The sequence below is a fragment of the Sitodiplosis mosellana genome, unplaced genomic scaffold (assembly GCF_009176505.1).
Source record: "Sitodiplosis mosellana isolate CC-2019 unplaced genomic scaffold, AAFC_SMos_1.0 Smas_scaffold_6197, whole genome shotgun sequence".
Classification (NCBI taxonomy): domain Eukaryota; kingdom Metazoa; phylum Arthropoda; class Insecta; order Diptera; family Cecidomyiidae; genus Sitodiplosis; species Sitodiplosis mosellana.
Window position 1 is genome coordinate 6,673,128 of NW_022601438.1, and position 25,172 is coordinate 6,698,299.

The window sequence follows — 25,172 nt, forward strand, 5'->3', positions numbered from 1 at the left end:
ATATACTGCGATCGGTGATCACTGAACAGACTAAACCAATACATGATAATGATAAACTTATCTTTATATAATATATATAGATGACAGACCCAAGCAACTATTTATTGAGTTAAATACAGTTAAAAACTAAAATTACAAAACAACAACAACAAAATAAGAAGAAAACAAAAATTGCAAACACATTTAGGGAGGCAATGTTGAGATCTATCCTGAATGGTCACTATGTAAAAAAAAACGAAGAAGAGAAAAAAAAAACACACAAAAAAGAATTAAGATATATACTGAGAATTTATTTATCGGAACTGAAATTTAAATCTAAAAAAAAATCAACAAATTGAAGAGAGAATACTACAAAAAAGAAACGAGAAAAAATAATAATTATAATTATAAATAATAATATTAAAATGAAATTGCAACCATTATCTGGTTTTGATAAACTGTGGTCACGGCGTGTCTAGTAATTTAAAAGAAAAACAAAAAATAAAGAGACTAAATAATAAATGAAAAAAAAAAATTGAACTGACAACTGTTTTGAATCATCCATGCTGTACAATATGTTTAATGGAACATTTGAGCCGGGGTCTTTCTCTGTCTCTTTGTTTTTTACTCTGTTTTTTTCTTCCTTCCTTCTTTTCTCTCTCTCTCTCTCTCTATCTCTTGCTATTTAGTATCATAGGTACGAGACGGAATTCGATGAATTCCATTAACATTGGTCGCGACAACGAAAGGGAAATGGCGACAACGGCGTCATGGTTGTCGTTGTTGCCACCCACAAAGGTGAGTGAGTGTCGCCTTGCATCATACGATTTTGTGATTCGGTATTTCGAGTGTTTTTATTTTGGCGAACAAGAGAGTCACAAAGCGAGCGAGAGCGAGAGAGACTTGTTTCAATATTCATTTAGCAGGTCGTTTTACAAATTCCATCAAATATCTTTCACTTCTGCAATTTCGCATTCACTGACGAAAATCCGTCACACACCGTATAACGACGACGACGACGACGATGACCGACCTGAAATATGAAAAATGTGTGTCATTCTCACATTTGGCTATTAATTATCGTTGTCGTATTGCTGCTTCGTTTATTTTTTTTTTTTCTGTTCCTTTGTCGTTGTCGGCTTCTTATTATTTTGATCGGTGGTGTGTCGCGCGCGTACCAGCATGCATGTTTTTTGCTGCCCGTCTCTATTTATACATCACATGAAATACTAATTGTGTCTAAGTAAGAATACTGGCGCGTGATTGCGCTTGGCTTGTGTGTCGTTCGGTTTTTAAATTTAGAGCACCCAAATAGCCGCATTTCGTGCTCAAAAGTGAAATAAGCGAGCGTGCGCGCGCCCATACGTTTGAGAGAGTGGAAGGCACAAAAGGCGAAAGCGAAGCAAACAAAAAAAAAAACAATCAACAACAACACAAGCGAAAAAATTGAACAGTAACTTTGAATTATGCAAAAGAAGAAAAGAAAAAAAAATCGGAAAAAAGCACACAATCGCAAAGACAAACGGCGACATATTTACATGTGTCATCGATAGATACATACGTATACATGCATATGAAAATTTATTGTGTGTATGTGATATTGCATACGGTGTTATGCGGCGCATACTCGCAGTAACATACAGAGAGGAAAACGAACACAAACTCGTTGGACACACGAACGAACAAACGAACTACGTTAATTGGGGTGATGTGTCTAGGTTCTTTTATTTATTTATTCGGTGTGCGCTTCCTGCATTCAATACACACCAACGGAAAAAGTAGGTCAACATCAAACAACTACACTGGTCTCATTTACTAGCGCGAAATTTATATGCTTCAACATTTTTGCGTGTTATTGTTGGTGCATGCATTATTTTTTTCTTCTTCTCTGTCGTCGTCGTCGTCGTCGTTGTCGAGAATGTGTGTCTGTTTCTCCTTTCCTTTGCCTCGTTTCACACACTGTTGTTGTTGCTGCTGTTTCTCTCTCTCTCTCTCTCTCTCTCTCTCTCTCTCTCTCTCTCTCTCTCTCTCTCTCTCTCTCTCTCTCCATTTTGCTTGCAACTCTTTCCCAGTCGCTTGTGTTGGTATTCTCTATTTCGCATCTATTGCAGCATTTAATTTTGTGTGCCATGTTCATTCATTCCGACATTGCATACCGTGCACAATATCACTTGCATTATCCAACTGGTTTAAAATGGTTTCATTCATTACATCTTTGCCCCACAATCGCGCGCGCACAACCAAACGAACGAACGACCGTACACATCGGGACAGCGACACAGCCAGCAACATTAGGCATTTACCCATTTTATGTATCGCCTTTTCTCTCTATCTCGTTCTGTATTCATATCTTTCTATCGTTAGTGAATTACTACTGGTGCTGCTGGCATTGCTGCCGACGCCGCCATCGTCGCCGTTGCTATTGTTGCAGTTGCTGCAGTTATATTTGATACATTCATATGCAACGAGAGAGTGTCTCGTACAGTCCAACGCGCCATAGATGCCGTTGTTTTTTTTATTCATTACGTAACAAATTTATTTCATGGAAAGTATACCAAGTGCAATAACGTAGTTAGAATATGTATGTCTAGATCTCTCTTGTTGTACACACTCATTTGCCATACAGACATGAACGGGGCCGCTAATAGGCCTGTGACACACTTTTCTCACTATTGTATAATCGGCACGGATTTATGACTTAAATGGCATCATCATTTGTCGGTTTTCTCTCTTTGCACAAAATCCACAAGAAAATCGAGAGAAAAAAAAGAAGAAAATTACAAAATATCATATACCCACAACGTATACAAATTCGCTGTCGAGCAAACAAAAGTGAACTTAATGACGTTGCCTAATTAAATATTTTGTTTTATTCGATGAATTTCCAAATGCGATACATTGTTGCCGGCTGTTTTTGTATGTTTTTCCACTCGTCTTGTCTCCATTTGCGTCAATGAATTCTAATGACAAGTGTTCAACTGACGAACACATGTATTTGAGACATACACCAATATGATAAACATTTCACGAGAAATTTCTATATGGATCATGTACCAAACATGTGCCAAAAATGAAATGTGGATGCAAAAAGAAAGAACGTTCAATCGTTAAATGACGCCATCGGATCGTTTGAGTTTATTACTGGAGAAAAAATCATTAGGACCAAACCAAGGCTTTGAATCAAACCGAGTCATTGATATATTTATCGTTGTCGCATTCAAATTTTATGGAATTCATTCGAGCAAGCGGCGAGCATATTGCGGTTGATTTTCCATGAAATCAGCGAAAAACCAATCAAATCCAGTCGAAACGAATCTCAAGCTGAAATCATTAACGAAAACGATTCAAATTGGCCAGTCACCGGTTTGGCTCTGGAAATGTTAAACGATTTCGAACCAGATTCGACTAAAACATCTGCTCATACCGACATTGATAAAACCACAAAAAGTGCTCACAACCAACGACTCATACGAATACGATGACGTCAGAAGTGCGCGCGAAAATGAAAGTGAGCAAAAGAGTGACGAAAACGTGTTGCATGAGAATCACATAAGAAAGAGAATCGTCGGATTCATTTTGAGGTTGTGAACTGAGCTTTAAATTTATTAATTTTTTTTTTCGCGAAATAAACATGAAAATGACGATGATTTTTTTTTTTGAAGAAAAAAATTGTTGTTTGTGAAGTTGAAAATTTTTGTTATCAATCTGCATTAAGTTATTACCTCCTTGTATGCATTTGAAAAGAGAATAAAATCGATTCGAATGATTTTTATTTTGAAACAAAAAAAGCACAACGCCATCTGTGTGTCAAATGGGAAAGGTGGTGCGCGCCATTCGGGCTCCACATCTATTTTCCCAAAATCGATGAAATGAAATTGAGATCGAAAACCTTCAACATTTCCATGGAAAATGATTTGTATGCGATAAGAAAATGTGTGATTCGATTACAGAGTTCGGTACAGAAAACAATCCCGTAGGTTTTCATTGATGATTTGCATCCAATTTACCAATTGGATCAGTCAATACAAACGGATTTTGTTTCAGTCTCACTTCATTTCCACATTTATATGTCAAAGTCGACGTAGACGTCGACGACTACGAGAGAGTGTAGGCAAACATCGGTCTTCAGTGAATGCCAATTTTGACAGCTCTCAGGTAATTGCACAACACATTTTTTTTTGTCATTCAACATACATACACACGCTCTGAGTGTGAGAGAGATTGCGTTTGTTTTTCACCGAAAAAGTTTTGAACGATACCATCAACTACAACACCGTGGTGCAAGGCAGAGAATATATCATCAAGCCAAAGGATTTAGTTTTTTTTTTCTGTTCGATTCGATAACAAGTGAACGAAAAAAAATTAAAACGTGAAACGGTATAGAAAATTTCATTTTTTAATCATATATAGAATATCGTGAATCATATATCAGAATCGAAAAAAAAAATTTGTGCTCAAGAGAAAGTCACACGCAGTTTTATATATCGAGTAGACAAGTAGTAATGAAAGGAGAGAAGAGAAGAGAAGAAAAGGAAAAAAAAATTGAATTCGAGAAACTAGATATTTGTTATGTAATAAGCAAAAGTGGATAAAATCGGACTGAAGAATATTTGGTCTGCGAGGAAAAATGGATTGGAATGCAATTGCAATTAAATCGGGAGTGTTTGAAATTGGAAATTTTGTTTCCATCGAAATTTACAATCCATAAATATGCATTTGTGACACAATCACATACGTCGAGAGAGAAAGATAGACACAAATCCGGAGAGTGTGAAAGAGAGCGAATGAACGACCGAGCAAGAGAACTCGGTCAGTTTTTTTTTCTTCTTCTTTGCATGCATGTGAGAATATTTGTGCGAAATCGATGTTCGTTTGTTCGCGAGAATGATGATGATTGACTCAGCTTTCGAACAATGTTCTTTGCACTAGTGTGTGAGTGAATGTTTTGTATTGCTGATTTTTTTTTTGGCATTCGTTTATTTATACACATGCAAGAGGTAGCTATTGTTTGTGACGACATCAAAATTGAATGGCAAATACACCAACCAACCGAAAAAAAAAACTATCAGACTTTTTCTAACTCATCATAGCAAATAAAAAGAAACTAAATTATGTGTATGGCTCGGTTCGTTCGCTCTATTTCATTCCCATTGGAATGAATTTTCTCTTCTCTACGCCCGCCTCCCCAGTCCAACCATACACTATGAACGGAAATCAATCTTGTGGGTTTTTTCGGTTGTTGTTTTCTCGCAGTCAAACACTGCGAAATTATTTACATTAGCAACTTGATCGTTGGTATTCCCTGAAAAAGAGAGCACAAGCAATCATCACTATTTTGTTTATTTTTGCCGCGGTCAGATAAGAGCAAAATCGTCAGCAGAACGAACGACAAAAAAAAATTATAATAAATGAAATCACTTTTGACTAAATGACTCTTGTCTCCTTGTCTGTTTTTTGTTATTGTTGTTGCGGTTTCATTCGTTGCTTCATCTTTTTGTTTCTTCGATTGTGTTCTGAATTCAAACCAGATTGCTTCATTGTTTTCGTTGAACGATAAGCCTTTTATTTACTGTGACTCAATGGTTCTGTCCCCCTTTTTCGCTCTTATCTCATCCCATTCAAATTGGGGAGTTTTCAGTTAAAAAAAAAATGTTCACCGTATTCCATGAGGTCTATTGTCATGCCCGCTCTCCCTTTCTCTTTTTTTGTCTCTCCCTGTCCTTCTCTCTTTCTTCCAATGCGATTTATCGCTATGCAATTTACCGTTTTTTCCCTTCTACTTTTATGATTCAATGACGTGCGACGTAACCTATCACTGTCATCCGAACAATACATTCTAATCTATTCGGTGCCAATGTTTTGGTTGTTATTTTGTCTACATGTCAGTGACACGGCAAATTGATTAATGTTATATATGTGCAATTCGTAACAATAATACACAGTACCAAAGTTTATCAATGATAGACGCATAAAGAAAAGTTCAATTCGAACCATTAACAAATAGACACCGCACAATGATAACACATTTGGTGGTGTCCCGATTCAGGTGGTTAAAAATTCAGATAAGCATAATCGAGCATGTGCTTAAGCGTCATCGAGTGCACATGTATCCATGTTGGAACGATACGTGTGCGTATGTGTGCATGTGTGAGTGAGCCAATGCGATGGGTATGCATTGAAAATGGCTCTACTTAAGAAGCATATTTGATGTTCGCACAAGATAAAAAGTTGAAGAAAACAATTCAATAATCATTTGACCCGGTTGATATAGAGTTAGATGCCATTGTCGTATGACTGAGACAGAGTGAGAGGTGAGAGATAGAGCAAAGTGAGCAAAGGCTTGATCGCGAGTTATATAAGTGCCGAAAAATGTATGCAATGTTCGTATCGAATATACACCGTTTCCACACATATACACATGGATATGCATGTATGACAGTAGCTAATTGTCATGTGGCACGCTGTTGGTGTGGCTATCGCGCGCTCACATTGCCCATTTAGTTATACTGAAATTTATCCGGAATCAACAACGTGCATTCTTTCAAAGAAAAAGGAACAAAAAAAAACACCGTTTCTCCCATAAAATAATTTATATTCTATTCTTCGTTGTCCGTCGTCGTCGTCTTTTTTCATGTTTTGATTTATTAAATTCGATCTTAAAACTAATATAAACGCTAGCGGGTAAATAAGACCTCATTTCCACAATTATTCATTCGATTATTCATTTTCGATACGATACGACGTACTCCAGAATGGAAAAAGAACTTATTTATTTTTCATCAACTCAAACGAAATGATTGAATTATCAGAAAAAAAAAAACATGTTTTTGTGAATCTCCTTTGAATTGTTTGTTTGTGTGTGTGTGTGTGTGTGTGTGAATTGTGATGAAATTGCTGGTTGATTTTACGCAAAGCATGATTCACACATTTTCAAAGTTTTATGAATTAAAAGCAACTGGTCATATGATTAGTGGAATATCGTGTGAATGCGCGCGTAGTTTGTGTGTGCCACCAAAATAATGTGTCTCTGTGTGTGACGTTATGTGTGCGTGCATGTGATTTGGTGTGTACTTTGATCTCTGATACGTCATCGTTTGCAATCTGAATCCGAACCGGTCTTCACTGGACTGTCTGCACATCCGAATCAAAGCCAATTGCCGGATTATTTTCATTGTGTGTGTGTGTGTGTGTGTGTGTGCAATCTGAATTTATTTTTTTGTTTATTTGCGGCGAAAATGTTTCCGACCAGCAAGCGAACATTAATTGAATGAAATGGGCTTGTTTACGTGCGACTCGAGTGCAAAACAACAATCGACAACAATAAGAAGAAAAGTTATTTTTGACGAAATTTTATTTGTTTCTCTTTTTCTCTTTCTCTCTCTCTCTCTCTCTCTCTCTCTCTCTCTCTCTCTCTCTCTCTCGCTCTCTCTCTCTCTTGTGTTTGGGGCTTCAGTTTTTTTTCCTCCAAATAAACTCATAGATAACGATGCATCGCGCCCATACAGCTTATTCGGTGTGTTTATCACCAGCCAGACAACCAAAACTATCGCAATGGCTGGCCCAAAAGACGTCAGACAAGACCAAGGTATGTTGATTAAGTTGGAAAAAAATGAAGAATAGCCTGGTTAATTTTTCTTCAAGAATTTTCGATTAATTTTTTGTCTTTTCTTTTTTTGGGGGTGTACACATCAGTTCATGAAGGACTTCTTTGCCGTATCATCGGTAAGAAGTTATTCAGTAGCCGCTGACAAGCCATCGTTAGATGGCAACAGCTCCAGCTACGTAGAAGAAATGTACAACTCATGGTTACGAGATCCAGCTTCAGTGCATACGGTAAGTGAATTCCACGGCCGGAGTAGTTTCCAAATGTGTCAAACGCTACAATCATTTTCGGCTTTGTTTTCTTACAGTCATGGGATGCATATTTCCGAAGCAATACTTACTGTGCACCACCATCGCTAGCACCCGTACAAAGGAATCAGATGCCATTATCACAATTCGCACCATTCATTGGTGGCGGTGCATTGGCCGGTGCTGAACCCGACGAAAAAATCATTGACGATCATTTAGCTGTGCAAGCAATCATTAGAAGCTATCAGGTAAAAACGAACAACCGACGCATTAAATTCATCAAAACGATCAAATCGATTCCCAAAACGTCAATTCTGATTTTTCCCATTGAATTTACTCGTTTATGGCGATCAAAAATCAAAATACATTCCGTATATGCTAAATACAGATTTCAGATGACAAAGGTCCAACACGTTTCCGTTTCTAGATTATTCCGATCGTTCATTTTTTGTTTTCGTTTCGTTTTTTTTTAGCAGACTTTTTTCTTTCTCTTCGTAAAATTTTCGATTTTGTGCATTGTGTTGTTCACATTTAACTCACACGATGATAACAACAAAAAATATCTTCATGGAATTGCATCGGCAACAATCAGCCAATATTAGAAAACAGATTATGACGTTACTTCGATTTAGATTCGACGCAACAAAAAAAAATTATCAAATCATCACAGCTAGATGTCTAGCTAAAATACACACACAAATTGTGGCTTAAATCGCTCAAATTTTCGCCAAAATTCGTATCTCGATTTGCTTGCTTATAGTCATTCCATTCTAAATAACAGATGAAGCATCCGTCGATGCAAACATATAATTTACACGGTGTTATGTAAGCCAAACTAAGAACAGAAAATGTATTCGTTTCGCTTTGGTAAATGTGTGCTCTTCGAACGAAAAAAAAAATTCATTGAACCAAAATCCATATATGCATAATGAACAGTTATTGTAATTCACGTTGTCACATGTTAGACAACACAGAGAAAAGAGCGCGGGTGACCTTCATTGTAGTAAAAAAAATAATAATTACATGATCAGTATAATTACGTGATTACACAATTCTGTCGAAAAAAAAAACTATCCATATATTTCAATTTTTGTCTCGACATTTTTTTCTATTTTGCTTATATGTGTATTCTCTTGTCCTTGACGATGTAAGTAGATGATAGATAAATTATCATAATTGTGATGCGATTGTTGACGTCAAAAGAAAAAAGCATTTGCTTAGTTGAAGTAGGTTCCGATATGAGAACAGAAAAAAAAAACTTGTGAATTTGTTTATTGTTGGGTGTTGAACTTGAGACATCGGTCTATTTATTTATTTTTCCATGCACGTGATGCTGCTAGTAGCAGCCTACTATTCATGCCACCGTTTTCATTCATTATATCGGTTGGTAAATTACAAACTTTGCAGCGTGATTTTTTCTTCTTTTGATTCTGTAAGAGAAAAACCTTTTTTAAAGATTTTTTTCGCACAGAAAAAGAAACACGGAAGGATAAGAGCAAAATGAGAATCATAAAAATTTCAGGGATAATTCATAATTCATTTTTCGTTCGTAGTTTCTTGAAATCAGTGCATGATATTTAGATATGGAATACGGACCATTAATCAAAGATTTACGAGATAGAGTCGTGGATGATGTTAGCACATGTCAACACCAAGCAATCACATTTTCCAACGTAATTTTGTCTATGGATTTGTGGCTGGTTCATGTCATTTAGATTCTCTCTCTCTCTCTCCCTCTCTCTCTCTGTTTTCACTTTCAAATATTGTATTGGTTTGCAAGCACAAAGTCTTTTATTCGCACGTTTCGCCATAAAAATGAACATTTTTTGGGAATTTTCGTTCACTATTCTTCCTCTATTTTTATCCGATCTATCAATTATTCTAACCTGAATGCCTGAAAACAAACATCGATTAATTTAACTTAATTCCTTATGAAATGGCCAAAAATTGTGTGTGTTGCACAACACCTTTATTTACATGCATCAACATATAAACAAAATCAACAACAACAAATTAATACCTCGATTAAATTAAATCTAAATCATATTGCAAACAATTGTCGCAAACATTTAGTCACGTGGTCATTTGGTTGCTGACGTGGATCCGTTAGGCATTACAACCAGTGCTCCCAAAGAAATCGGCGGCACTAAGAGACGAGCCAATGAAAATGTTACACGAAAATATTTTAATTTTGGTAAAGAAACAAAAATTCATCAAATCCTACTTTTTTTTATATACACAACCATCCACCCACCCACACATACATACATCATAGTTATTTATTTATTCGTTTTTTATTATAATTTTGTTAAGTATAATTTTGATTTTTGTTGGTAAATTTAAATCTATTTTCATGTTTTAAAATCCATGTGCACATCACAAGGGCATAAAATGGCCATCCAGCCAAACAATTTGCTTGGCTGGATTCGGTACACTACTAATTATTTATACAGTCGCACTGTTCATTCATTTTTTTCTATTTTTTTTTTAAATTATTTTGTTTATTATTCTATTATTTGCCTTGAAGTCCTTAGATATGATAAATATTGCATTGAAATTCGGAGAGCATTCATTGTTGTTTGTTAGATAGAACGAATTCGGTTCGGTACATTGTCATGATTTAACCAGCGTGAGCACATTTCGCACACAACAAAAACATTCGCCAATCTAACACTTTACGCTTTATTATGGTCTATATTGTAAATATTTGCTATATTTATGCATCCATCACTAGCTTTGAGTCGGATTTAATTGCGATCATATTTGCCAAAAGAAAGAAAATTCTTCGAAAAAGCGGCTTTGTTCTAAAAAAAAAGAAACACTTTTTGTATGCATTTGCAACTCAATTCTGCATAATCAAATCTGCACCTGAACCTGCACCTCAATGGAATTTCCGTTGAATTCCACCATAAATAAAAACCATGGAATCGATGAATGGAACCAATATTAGCCACCTTGCATGAAAAACAATCGTTTTTATTCAATGAGAAACTTATCGATTGGCATTTAAGAAAAACGGAGGCAAAAATAAATACATTATCTCGCATCGTTCCTTTATCAGCATGCACGGAAACTCTTGAGACTCTGATTTATATACATTGTTTGAACTCGTTTTTTGTTTCTCACGCAAACGCACTCAATCGTTTGCACTCAATCGTTCGCACTCAAAATGTAGCACAAAATTGTAGCAATTTATTTCATTTGATTGATTCATATTAATTTCTTATCTTATTCCGTCCGATGTCTGCGGTGTACGTGTTATGCGTCGAAAATCGAAAAAGGTCATTGAAAATGTCGATAAACGTCTACGGTTCCAATCGTTGAGAATTATGAACTTTATTGCATCATTATTTCCTTCTTTTAGAATATGATGAACATTGAACTCGAGTAAGACAGATTCGATAAACGTGCAATGTTCTTTGTTTTAGCGAGAAAGAAATAAAATTATGTTGAAATCGTGTCCCGCCTGCAGAAAAAAAAACAATTTTTTTTTTGACAAAAAAAACAACCAATTGAATTTCTTTGTTGATTAAATATTTCTGTTGTTCTTTTTTTTCTCTTCTTTCCTTTGTGTACATCCATCTTTCAAATTGGTAATTGGGCTCCCCTGCGAATAATAAAAAAAATATCTCGGTGTTCGATATCAAACGCAAAACAATATCCGAATTAAATGATGCGCATGTAATTGCGAATGCGCTTCCAACTCTTGTCACACACACACACACACACACACTCATTTTTCGTGTGCGTCTGTCTGTCTGTAATGTCGAATGAATAAAAACCAAACACAGATTCGGGGTCATCACATAGCCGACCTTGATCCACTCGGTATTAATTCGACTGTGTTAGAAGAACCAATAAAATTTATTCATGCAAATTATAATTTCGGTAAGTAAGAACAAATGAAACGAAAATCCACAACCAAAAACAAATTGTATCGAAATTGGGTGTAAAATCATAGAACTTTTTTTATCCTAGCATTTTTTTTTCTAAGAAATATATTTCAATTTTTTTTTGTGTTGCGTTGCGTTAGTAAAGAAAGACAGGAGCAATTTTTTTTTCGAACAGTATTTGGGTTTTTAGACGTTGAAGAACAAGTTTTTTTTTTTGAATTTTTGACAAAAGTTAGCAGTTAATGCAGGTAATACGATTTCGGAATCAAGCTTTGTGTATAACAATTTTAAAGCGAGCCCACTTTTCCAAGCTGCTAAATGTTGCATTGCCCCGATATCGACGACCCCTCTCCGATGCTTCCGTTTTTTTTTTTAAGTTTTGTTCCATGTGTTCGCGATTTTGTTCCCTATTCTATTTTCATTTAATTCCAACGATAAATGTTGACTTTTTTTTTCTCAAACATTTCTTTATGTTGATGATGACTGTATTTCGTTAGTCGCACGTTTTGATTGCACACATCGTTGCATTGTTCTTATTCTGAATGAACGAAAACCCAACAACACACACTCAATTGCTTAGAAACGCCTTATTGTTTCGTTGTGCAAGTATCAATAGTTTATATCGATGAGCTATGTTCGAAATGCACAAACAACGTTTTCGTTCGTTTTTCCGTTATTGTTTCCAAAATATGGCAATTTTTGAAAATATCTCTTCGGTTTTCGATCAACATCACTTTTATTCTTTGCCCTTTTATTCCAAAAAGAATTAATTTCAATAATTTTTCTTTTCAAATATATGGTGATCGGTTTATTATTATATAACACACGATATTCTCCACATATTTTTTATTTCATTTTAATCGATCTAAATTTTGTCCATAAAATTCATAAAAATTAAAATAGCAACAAATCAATTGATGAAAATTGACTAAAATCACTAAAAAATAATTCTAAAAAACATGAAACCAACTTGACTTTTGTGGACATGTAGTGAATAATCAACTTTTTGGTTTGCTTTTTAATAAAATCCAATTGCATTCAAGTAGTCAAAAAAGAACGTTTCCATTTGAACAATAAATGTAGTAGTCAATGTATATAATCTGAAAGAAAACCGCTTGATTAACTCAAAACATGAGATTGCAATTAACAAGAAAAAGTGAAAGACCAATTAAGATATATTTCGAAATTTCAACAATATTTCGACAGAAGAAAAAACAAAACTCCGAATTTCAAAGAAAAAAAAATTAGCTTCTTTTTATGTTTTTGTAAATGTAGAGTAGATTAGATAAAAAAATTACATCCAATATATTTTTTTTTAAATTTCCAGCTGAGTTTCAAAAATCAATTAAAATTTTAAAGCAATTTAAAAAAAAATTGATTTTTTTGTATGTTAAATTCATTTTTTCGATTTGGTAGAAGCTTTAATTCCAGCAAAAAAATCCTTGTTTAATTAATTGATTTTTGAAACGCAAACAAATCGTTGGTCTTTGGTGCATCAATGTAATCGTATAATTTATTTCAAAAAAATGCAGACGAGAAAGATATGGATCGTGTATTCAAACTGCCAAGTACAACCTTCATTGGAGGACAAGACAAAGCATTGCCACTACGGTAATTTGGCTCATCAATGCCATCCATGCCATGGATGATCCATCACATAGCGAAACTAATTCGAAATTCGGTTTAATTTTTTTGCAGTGAAATTTTGGATCGTTTGGAAAAAGTGTATTGTAATAAAATAGGTGTTGAGTTTATGTTTATCAATTCGTTGGAACAATGTAACTGGATCCGTAAGAAATTCGAAACACCTGGCGTACTGAACTATACGCCAGAGGAGAAGCGTTTGATATTGGCCCGTTTGACACGTGCCACCGGTTTTGAAGCATTTTTGGCCAAGAAATTCCAGTCGGAGAAGCGTTTCGGTCTTGAGGGTGGTGAAATGATGATTCCAGCCATGAAGCAAATCATTGATGTGTCCACCAAGCTTGGTGTTGAATCGGTTATCATGGGAATGCCACATCGTGGTCGTTTGAACACTTTGGTAAGTGGAAGACAATTTCAACCGAATATTGTTTAATTTGAATGGAAAGAAAAGAAAAAAAGAATCAAGAAGAAAATGTTATATTTCATTATTTTCTTCTCACCGTAGGCAAATGTGTGCCGTAAGCCATTGCACCACATTTTCACGCAATTCGCTGGTTTGGAAGCGGCCGATGACGGTTCCGGTGATGTTAAATATCACTTGGGAACATATATCGAACGTTTGAATCGTGTCACAAACAAAAATGTCCGCTTGGCCATTGTTGCAAATCCATCACATTTGGAAGCCTGTGATCCAGTTGTACAGGGTAAAACTCGTGCCGAGCAATTCTATCGTGGTGATGGTGAAGGCAAACGTGTTATGTCAATGTTGATCCACGGAGATGCTGCTTTCTGCGGCCAAGGTGTTGTCTTCGAAACGATGCACTTGTCCGAATTGCCCGACTACACCACACACGGAACCATTCATTTGGTTGTCAACAATCAAATTGGTTTCACCACTGATCCACGTTTCTCACGCTCGTCACCATACTGTACTGATGTTGCACGTGTTGTTAATGCACCTATTTTCCACGTTAATGCCGACGATCCCGAAGCCGTTATTCATGTGTGCAGCGTGGCTGCCGAATGGCGCGCCACGTTCCACAAAGATGTTGTTATTGATTTGGTCAGCTATCGACGCAACGGACACAATGAAATCGATGAGCCAATGTTCACGCAACCACTTATGTACCAGAAAATTCGTCAGCACAAAAATTGTAAGTCAAGTGATTGCCGCGGCCCATTTTGGAGTGTAATCGAACTAAACGGTTTCTTTTGTAATCATTAGGTTTGGAAATATACTCAGACAAGTTGATCAAAGAAGGTATCGTTACTCCAGAAGATGTTAAGAGTGTTCGTGATAAGTACGAAAAGATCTGCGACGAAGCCCTTGATTTGTCCAAAAAGGAAACTCATATTAAGGTATGCAGATCGATTGATTACAGCGTTGAACTCGTTTTATTGACGTTTTTGGTCAAATTTTAGTTCAAGGATTGGTTGGATTCACCATGGTCTGGTTTCTTCGAAGGAAAAGACCCATTGAAGGTAGCACCAACTGGTGTGAAAGAGGAGACATTGGTGCACATTGGCAACCGATTCTCGTCACCACCACCAAATGCAGCCGAATTCATCATTCATCGTGGTTTGTTGCGTATTTTGGCCGCTCGTAAGGAAATGGTTGACCACAAAATCGTTGACTGGGCATTGGGTGAAGCGATGGCCTTCGGTTCCCTACTCAAAGAAGGTAATTGTCAACAGATGTTTTTTTTTTCTGGATGAGATTCATTGCCAATGCTACTGTACTAAATCTTTCATTATTATCAAATGAAACACTGAAATATGCTTTTCCAATCTATGCAGGAATCCATGTGCGTTTGTCAGGTCAAGATGTTGAGCGTGGTACATTTTCACATCGTCATCATGTGCTTCATCATCAAAACGTTGACAAGGCCACTTATCGACCATTGTGCCATTTGTATCCAGATCAAGCACCATACAGTGTGAATAACAGTTCCTTGTCCGAATATGCTGTGCTCGGTTTTGAGCTCGGCTATTCGATGACCAATCCAAATGCACTTGTCATCTGGGAGGCTCAATTCGGTGATTTCAACAACACGGCACAGTGTATCATCGATCAGTTTGTGTCAAGTGGTCAAGCGAAATGGGTGCGTCAATCGGGCTTGGTAATGCTATTGCCACACGGTATGGAAGGTATGGGCCCCGAGCATTCATCGGCTCGATTGGAACGTTTCTTGCAAATGAGCTCAGACGATCCTGACTACTTCCCACCCGAATCCGACGAATTCGCCATTCGTCAATTGCATGACATCAATTGGATCATTGCCAATTGCTCAACACCGGCCAACTATTTCCACATTTTGCGACGACAAATCGCATTGCCGTTCCGCAAACCATTGATCTTAATGACACCAAAATCATTGTTGCGTCATCCGGAAGCAAAGAGCGAATTCAGTAAAATGATTGAAGGTACAGAATTCTTGCGCGTCATTCCCGAAGAAGGTGTCAGCTCAGAAGCTCCCGGCAAAGTCAAAAAATTGATCTTCTGCTCCGGTCGTGTCTACTACGATTTAACCAAAGCACGTAAGGATCGTGGCCTTGACTCAGATGTTGCTATCGCCAGAATCGAACAGGTAATTCCTTTTTTTTGGTGGTTTCGTTATTTGAATTAGTATTTAAAAAATGTATTTTTAAAAAAATTGATTGATTTATAGTATTTATAATCAAAAAACTCTTTGCATTAAAAAAATAAATGTTTATTTAATGAAATTGTCAAATGTTAAAAATGCACTAATATTTTAAAGTTACTAAATTAGTTTTTTTCAATTCAATCTGAACGAAAATTAATTATCAACATTTTTTTGTCCAGATTTCACCGTTCCCATACGATTTGGTCAAGGAAGAGTGTGCCAAATATCCAAATGCCGAGGTTGTATGGGCTCAAGAAGAGCACAAAAATCAAGGTGCCTGGAATTATATTTCACCAAGATTCCTCACCGCCTTGAATCATACTCGTGATATTAAGTAAGTGTCGGAATATTTTATTTCAATTTTTTTTTTGTTATAATTTTCGCTTAATTCAGAGTCTAAATTTTGGACTTCAAAACCAATTTGCTTAATTCAATTGAAAATTGTCTTACTTTTTCAATTTTTCTTTTCATTTTTTTTTAAATCTTTAAATTCTTTGAAATCTACAAAAATGTCAATTTCACAAAAAAAAAATTCTATTCAAATCAATTTCAGTTACGTTGGTCGATCAACGGCTGCATCAACTGCGACCGGTTCAAAGGCTCAACACAACAAGGAATTGGCCGGATTATTGGACGCCGCTTACACCCTCTAAATCTAAAATCGCAAGTGATTTGGGCTAAGAAATACAACAACAAAAACAAATGAAAAACAAACAGAAATCAGGAAATCTTTAACTTATAGACCGAAGCTATTTAGACGAATGAGAATAAAACAAATTGCACGCGCTCTCACAAAATGAAATCAAAAGAACAACAAAAGCTAAAAAAAAAACTTAGTAAAAAAAAGGTTGCAACTGTTGCAAATTAGTATTGCCAATTTCGCCTAGTTTTTGAAATATTCTTAATAGAAGAATTTATCATAAAGAAACAAAAGAAAAACCTAACTTATATTATTTCGATACAATATGCATAAACACACACTCAACAACAAACAAAATCATCCTCTTCTCTTTGAAAAAAAAAAGAAAACAAAATTTGAATAAGTTAAACAAACAAAAATATTTTTCTGCAAACCCGTAGCTTTTTTGCACCAATTTCTTATTAGATAAATGTGACCTCGTTCGAAATACACATACATTGAAAGAAAGAAACAAAGAAAAAAAATCGAAAAAAATGATTCAAGAAGAAACAAAGAAGAGAGAGCTTATAACTAAAATAAAGGAAAATTGTTGGCAATTTTTTTTTCTTTAGTAATATTCTGTTTATTTTTTCTTTCTTTTTTAAATAGTGTTAAAAGGATCATTAAATTATTGTGTATATAAATAAATATAATAAATCAAATTCACTAATGTTGAAGTGTTCGTTTTTTTAAATTCTTTTTAATTTCGTTTATTTTTTGTCATGGATGAAATTACAGTTATATTCGTTGAACGAATTTCGTTGTCATCGATTCAACGGGCTATTTAAAATTAATTGCACTGTAATGCCATAAATGGATAGAAAAGGATCTATTTTTGACTCAAAAAATAAACGAAGCGACGATTGCATGACAAACAATTTGTTTAATAATTTATGGTAAATTCGTCAAAGCGATTATCATTATTACATTCGTTGATTGAATCCAAAAAATAAAATTAGATAAAAAAAATTGTTCGATGAACACGACAGTTATTATATGGCATGACATATTCAATTGTGTTTTCTTTGCATATCCAATGGTTCATTTTCGAAATACCTCTACAAAAGAGTAACTTTATCTATCCCATTAAAATCACCGTGTATGGGAATTTTAGCTCAATATTGACCGAAATGTCATACGTACTTCATGGTGCTCACACCAGAATGGACGACCGTTAATTGAGTCGGTGATGAAGTGTGCTTTTACGGTATTTCTCATGAACTATTCACACATATGAAGCAATGTAATCGAAAGCAAATAATTTAATATCAATTTGACGAAATATCAATCGAAAAAATTTCATTCCACACCAAAATCAAGTCCATATTCTGATTCAATATCACTGTCTCCGATGCGAATCCATCAAGTGGCTGCCGCAGCTTAAGTACTTCATATACTTAATCCAACCGAATTGGAGTGTCACAAACACACACCGACTACTCTGCAGAGAGCGAGAGAGAGAGAGAGAGGTATTTGGTTTCTTTGGACGAATCGCTGTTACGGCTACCACGGCAAAGTCTGTTATGAATGTTTCGTTTACGTTTCAGTGTCTCTTTTCGTGTGCGCTTGTAACAACGTACTAATCACACACGCCGCGCGCCTTCGAATATATTTATGTTGTGTTTTTTTTATTTCTTACTTTTCTTCTTTATTATTTCTTTTAAATTTCTTCACGTCTCTTCGGTTGGTCCCTGTGTACTCATTTTCAATCAGTTATTTCAGTGAAGTTCAGCAAAACAAAAACTAAATATTGAAAAATAAAACAGAAAAACCAGAATTAAAGGAGAAGAAAAAAAAACAAAATAAAGCAGCAGTTTGAACGGCAATTAAGTGAGTGTGGCAAACAAAACAAAACACAGAGAAAAAAAAGAGAACCGAAACACATATCGAAATTATTTTTAATCAAGACAAATTGGTGCGAAAATCCGTTCGCCAAAGAGAGTTCACCGAGTCTAGTACGCATATATATATATATATATATATATATATACATATTCCTCATTCGTACGGCTTTATTTAATGTAATCTGTGTTGTTTTATGTTTTTTTTTCCTTCGATGACTCGATGATCGTTTTGCATTTGAGCAGTTTTTTTTCCTCTCTTGTGTAAACCAAGTGTAAATAAGTGTTGTGTGTATCGTCAATTAATAATAGATTGTTGTACGATAGATTTGAATTCAGTGAAATTTGAATGTGACTTTTGGTTGATTTAGTTCTGTGTACTCTGTTCTGATTCTACACTGCTTCGTACGGTTGATTTTTTTTCGCCTTGTCTCGTTGTTCGCGGAAATTCATACAATTTGCTACAATCATTTGGCGTTTGTATTGGTAAATATTGAAAGTTATTTCTATTTTTTTTCTCTCTTTTTTTGGTGTGTTTTGTTGAGCAGCAGCAGCAGTTTAGCACTTTGCGAAATTCACTTTATTTGATTGCCATCTTTTTAATTAGTCAATGTGTTGTTATTGTTCATATGGTATTAATATTTTTGTTTTCTGTAACTCGTTCGTTCGTATATGGCTTTGAACCAAATTTGAGCTCGTGCATAGCGCTCCGGTTCTTCGAAAATATTAAGTAAATATCCACATACACTCTCTCTCTCTCACACACTCGTTCGAGATTGTAATAAATGTGCCATTTTACAATGCAGTTAGCAGTTGATTTGAATAAAAATTCCATGAAATCTTGATATTTATCGCCGTCCATACGCCGTTTTCAATTTCGAAGACAGAATGAACATGTTTGTTTGTGTTGTGCATGGCTAATTTCACATTTGCCAAGAATCAAAATGATTTTTTTGTGTTGGTTCGTCGCGCTTTTTTTTATGAGCCTGGTTTCCGTGATCAGTTGCCTCCCAAAAAGAAAATGTGTGTGTTTTTTGTGCCGAATGCAAATCATACATTATAGAGGCAAACAATGAAATGTGTTGAGAATGCCTGTGCATAGATATGACTACAAGTCGGTTGGTCATAGAGGAAAAATGAATAAAAATTATTTTAAACACAAAATATGAATTTGAAGGAGAGAAAAAGCGAAAGAGAACAAAAAAAAACACACCAACCAACCAACCGAACAAACCACCGACATTTAATCGGGCGGCTTAAGGAACACACAACAATCTCTTCAACACATACGTCGATGTGTCCATGGCGCGCAGCACCGTGCGCGCTTCGCGCAATGAAAAAAATGTTAAATACATCGGAATTTAAGAGATATCCAACAAAGCAACAATGGCTTTATAAAGCAATAGTGGTCATGATCTATGCGCGCTTGATTGCTGCATTCAATTATGTGTACGAGTTTTCAGCACAACACACGAAATATAGCCAGAGAGCTAGAGATAGAGAAAACACTACGACGTTTTCAGTCAGTGACGAACAGCGAACAGTAATAAACATAAAATAGCAACGGACGAATGAGGAGAAAAAAAACAACAACCAACGGCACACCAAAACCTATACGGATTGGAGTTTGAGTGAATGGCAGTGTTGAGAAAAATGCATTGAAATACCGTGAAATCTAGGCGAACGAGAGAGAGAGAGAGAGAGAGAGAGAGAGAGAGAGAGAGTGATCGAGCATCGGGGTTGGTGCATCATTGCACCGACACCAAATACCACCGAAACGAAATCATTCATTTTCATATCTCTGCTTTCATTTCCTCTTCTATTATGCTATGTAATCCGTGAACCAACTGATGAGAAGAATTTTTCTATTGAAGATTCCAAGATTCCAAAGTGCGCTCATTTTCTTCGCTTTTAATACATTTTTTTTTCCTATTCTTATTGACACATGGGTGGATTTTGATGCGCTTTATTCATGCGCTCCATTTGAATTGCATTTGCCCCGAACGATCTAGGATGAAAAATTAACGAACAACATACACACACGTACACAGGATAACAACAATAAATGGGGAAAAAAACGCGCTCATTCTGTTTCAAGATGTGTGTAAGAGAACGTCGAAAGGGAAAAAAAACGAACGAACGAATAATAAAGCGATGTGTGTACACCATGACGCAACGTCGGTTTCAGGAGGCGATAGAGAGAGAGAGAGAGAGACAGAAAAAAAACGAGTAGTATACACTATCTCCAATTCAAAATCCAATCCAATTCCTTGTCTACTTTGTCGATCCATACATGTTCAAGTTCATAATCGTAGTGTGTATATATAGACAGGCTTTTTGTTGTTGTTCTTTTTAATCATAAGAATGAAACTTTTTTCTGCTTCTTCTTCCAACGATTTCATCCACTTGTATGCATTACCATTATTAAAATAACATACGCTGCTCGCCAGACGTGTGTCTGTGCGTTTGTGTATTTGTACGCATCAATGCGGACGCAATGTTATGTGTGTTCTTATGCACCGTTCAAAGGAAACAAACGACAGAGAGGAACAGAGAGAGAAATAGAGAGAGATAGAGAGAGAAATGTAAAAGAGCACAAAACAGAACTAAATCGAATTGGGCGCGATTGAAAGAAGTACGGCAGGCTGAGTGTTCAAAAGCGCCAAATCTTCAAAATAATTGCCTTGCTGCCGCCACATTCAGCGGGTCATTACCGAAATTTCTCTGACAACAGTTAATGTTCAATGACTTATACAAACGATTAACCGACGACAGCACCAACAAAAACGGAACAACAAATGACGAACCAACCAAATATTTGACTCAAACAAACATCAACACTTGACTTAGTTTCATGTGTTCGCTTTTTTCGTTTCAAATGATCTCTCCAGTCTTTGAAAGTGCACACGGTGTGCATATGTGAGCGCACCACAAAGTGCATGTGGTTCGAATGTGTGCATGTGCATTTATATGGCCGAAGGTAGAAAGATAGCAGAGCCATAGAAAAGTGATCTTTCTCTTTTTTTTGTCGTCATCGTCTCAGTCGTCGTCGTCGTCGTCGTTGTTGTTGTTCAAAATTGGTTCGTTCGTTATGAGAGAGACACTCACAGCAAAAGGGAAGGCATTAGGATAGATATGTTTCACCGAGCATTTACTGTGTTGTACTCGCAAACGATCGATTGTTTTTGCCTCACAACTATTTCATATCTCGTATGTTTTGCTTGTTTGAATCATTTTCTACCATGTTCGGGCGCTCTGCATTCTCGTTCGCTCTCTCAATTTCTCCCTCTCTGTCTTCTTACTCACTTGGTCGCCATGTGTGGCTGTGCATTTGGGTTCGTTGTGTGTGCCACACTGCTCATATAACCTGATGCGCCTCTCACACACCATTTCACTATGCAACGGATAAAGAAACGCCAAGCAAATCGACAAAACAAAACACACACGACATCAAAAAGAAAACGGAGAGAAAAGAAGCGTGCGAGAGAGAAGAAAAAAGAGAATATTGTGAAAGAAAATACTCATTTGATTGTATGCATAATGCATAAGAGAGTTTTGCCTGTAGAAAGTGTGCATCATTTGAGTGTGTTTCTTGGTTTCACGTTCATATCCACCAACAGCTGCCCAAGTGTTGGTGGGCTGCTTAGGCATATGTGACAATTTTCTTCTTGCATTATGAACAAGATAAATAGAAGACAGAGAAAAAGCACGGAGAAAAAGAGGGAGAGAGAGAGAGAGAGAGAGAGAGAGAGAGAGAGAGAGAGAGAGGGAGAGAGAGAGGGAAGAAGAACTCTCGCGAGACCGACACACAAACACATGAATTCGTTCGGTTATTCTCTTTATCTCATCGGTGTTTTCGTTGTGTAGTTGGTGTTATATTACCGTTTTTTGCTGACCAAAATACGAGAAAAAAAACACGAGAAAGAACCAGAGAAGAAACAACAATCTCTGTATGTCAAATTCGCCTGCATTTTTATCATCATCGCCCGAGCGAAATGTGCCGATACCAGCAAAGCGCGCAATATTCCATTACTATACATTTACAACGAACATGTTTCCTTTTGACAGTGGTATTATTATTGCACGAGCTTTTTCTTTCTTTACATCCATCACTGTGCCTCTGCCTATGTTTTGCTTGCTCTCTCTTCCTCTCCAACATTCTGTCTTTGTCACACGAAAATTCCACTTGAACAGTTCGCCGTTGTTTTTTTAGCTGGCCGCAGATATATCTCATTTCGTATGATTCAGGGAATGAATATTTGCATGTGGCGTGTGATGACAAATCACAAATATATGCACTGCAATGTCATTTGCGTGGATCTCTTTTCTGTTTTTTTTCCCTTTACTCTTTGTTGAAGTCTTTCAAAGAAGAGACAAAATCAAAAGAATCACATACACATATTCCAGCACACCAATCGCCTGCATATCACGTCAATATTTTAACAAACAACCGATATAGACATGCTTTGAATTTATAAAAACATCAGTCACTCTGAGTTGTTTTTTTTTGCTGTTGTTGTTTAAATAGCTATAAAGCATTCATTGTTCAGTAATGCCACCGTTTAATGTTTGGATTAGCGTCAAAATGATCAATTGATTTCGTATTCTTTGGGTACTGCCAGTTCATTATTATTTATTTGTTTCACTTTCAAAGCGCTATTATCTTCCGTCGACCACATTCACGCTCACCGCCATCGCTACGGAGTCGAATTCATTCATAATTGTGTGTGACCGGTGAATCAAACGAAGAAAGATTGGAAAATATCGGCTTGCACGAATTTTAAAACTGAAATGATAAATTCCAAACTGTCATCGATGAATGAACCGATCAAAGCAATTATTTTCTCACATATCTTTGCGGTAAATGATCGCAACCCAGTGAAATTGTATCGCTTTGAAAGTCATAGGCCTTTTGCTGTTTGCTTTTCGCTGACTTTGCGGAACTCATATATACGTGATATATTGCACAGAGATCAATTTCATTTCAACGCAATGTTACGCGCGCGCGCGCACACACTCGCGGTGTGTTTACAGAAAAGCCGTAATTTCCAATCTCATTGAATTGTAAATTGATACATGTATATATATAAAAATAGATTACAACGCGTGCGATACATATATACACGTCGTTTTCAATCTCATTATGCATATGGTCCGCGTATACACATTATTCTTGATGTTATTTTCGATCGACTTAAAGTTCAATTTTTTCGCTTTTTGCGTTCTTTTCCTCGTTTGCTACACTCGAGATTTTAAGAGGTGTTTTTCTTTTCCCGAAGTGTGGTGTTTTATACACTAACTACAAATTATGCAAAGCAAAAAAAAACCAAATGCGATCCCACATTTATCAGAGTATTAATATCAGGACTGAGAATGGTGTGAGGTATGTTTCAAAATTCAATCCATTGGCAAATCGTGTCGGGCTTAAAGGTGTCAAACGAACACGAACGAACAAAAAAAATGCTCAAAATGTTCGTTCGTTCGAAAATTATTAAAAAAATTTACGAACGTTCGTTCGTTTGTTCGACAAATTTTTCTCGAACAAACGAACACGAACACCCTTGTGTTCGGAAACAACTGAAAAATTCGAACGTTCGGAAAAAATCCGAACCCACGAACAATTTTCGTGTGTTCGATTTTTTTTAAATAAATTTCGAACGTTCGATTTTGTTAGAAAAAAATTGAAGGTTCAAATTCTCAAAAGATTTTTTTTTTTTCAAGGAAAAACAAATCAAATTGAAAAAACGAAATGATTTTAGATCCCTTGCTTATGGATTAATAACAATTTGATTTTAGAAAAATCGAACGATTCATAAAAAAAAAATTCGAACACACGAAAATTGTTCGTGTGTTCGGATTTTTTCCGAACGTTCGAATTTTTCAGTTGTTTCCGAACACAAGGGTGTACGTGTTCGTTCGTTCGAGAAAAATTTCAAACGAACGAACGAACAAGGTTATTGTTCGTTGAAATCTTTAGTCGGGCTCCTTTGTCTGTTTACTCCATTTGGATTGGAGCGTTCTTTTTTGTGAGCGCGAGCGCGAGTGAGCCAGCGATCATTTGCCTTTTTCTAACTTTTAAACAAAAAAAACCATTGTTTATTTTTAAGTTATCTACATCTCACGATATGAGCGCGTCTTAATTTGTTCATCGCGATTTCAATTAAATTAATTTACATGGATTTTGCCACAGACTGTGTTGTAGCCAAATCAAAAAATAATCATAATAAACATGTTTGTTTAAACAGAACAAATTGGATGAAAGATAGAAAACATGTTGAAAGCGAAGATTCTTTTTTTTCCTCGAACTGCAAATCGCCAAGTGGATTTCAGTCTAAACGCTCGGTTAAATGCCATCCACGATTGTGCATAAATGAAGTGGCTATAAAAAGGAATCCAGTCCATGCAAAATGCGGCGAGAAAATGCATTTGATAGTTTTGACTTAGGTCTTCTTCTGCGTCTCTCTCTCTCTCTCTCTCTCTCTCTCTCTCTCATTCTGCATGCCAACCACCTCAATTCCGACCCGTCAATTTGTTAATGCACCCACCTCATTAACGCATAAGGTGATTAGTTTATGGAACCACTTTTATTAAGCGGTTTCAACATTATATTCGAAGAAAGAGAGAGAGAGAGAGAGAGAGA

At 36.1% G+C, this 25,172-nt stretch overlaps 2 protein-coding genes across 11 annotated transcripts in view; both read left to right on the forward strand.

Annotated features, from left to right (window-relative positions):
* Nucleotides 1-3,895: 3,895 nt before the first annotated feature.
* On the forward strand, nt 3,896-17,368 carry LOC129577673 (2-oxoglutarate dehydrogenase complex component E1-like). Of its 9 annotated transcripts, none has more exons than XM_055465139.1 (14): nt 3,896-3,952; nt 4,024-4,134; nt 7,460-7,564; nt 7,672-7,812; nt 7,890-8,078; nt 9,904-10,024; nt 13,256-13,334; nt 13,422-13,764; nt 13,873-14,521; nt 14,593-14,726; nt 14,790-15,048; nt 15,165-15,955; nt 16,192-16,346; nt 16,566-17,368. In XM_055465139.1, exons 1-14 carry the CDS (start codon nt 3,911-3,913, stop codon nt 16,663-16,665), a joined length of 3,219 nt encoding a protein of 1,072 aa, XP_055321114.1. In that variant the 5' UTR covers nt 3,896-3,910; the 3' UTR covers nt 16,666-17,368. The 9 variants fall into 9 exon arrangements, with proteins under 9 accessions (XP_055321114.1, XP_055321115.1, XP_055321119.1 ...); XM_055465140.1 differs by lacking the exon at nt 9,904-10,024 and adding an exon at nt 11,622-11,718; XM_055465144.1 differs by having other exon boundaries at nt 3,921-4,134.
* An 816-nt stretch (nt 17,369-18,184) lies between these two features.
* LOC129577675 (membrane-associated guanylate kinase, WW and PDZ domain-containing protein 1-like) overlaps nt 18,185-25,172 on the forward strand; it is a 19,622-nt gene continuing 12,634 nt past the window's right edge. The window contains exons 1-2 of one of the 2 annotated variants that reach the window (XM_055465150.1): nt 18,185-18,521; nt 18,779-19,018. The gene's annotated coding sequence lies outside the window, so the exon portion shown is untranslated. The remainder of the gene's footprint in view (nt 18,522-18,778; nt 19,019-25,172) is intronic. The other variant, XM_055465149.1, reaches the window with a different exon arrangement.

Coding starts and splice junctions, on each gene's coding strand:
- LOC129577673 (XM_055465144.1), top strand. CDS start 3,967: ATGATTTGCATCCAATTTACCAATTGGATCAGTCAATACAAACGGATT. Junction 7,565..7,671: donor AGACGTCAGACAAGACCAAG/GTATGTTGATTA, acceptor TGTACACATCAG/TTCATGAAGGACTTCTTTGC. Junction 13,335..13,421: donor GACAAAGCATTGCCACTACG/GTAATTTGGCTC, acceptor ATTTTTTTGCAG/TGAAATTTTGGATCGTTTGG.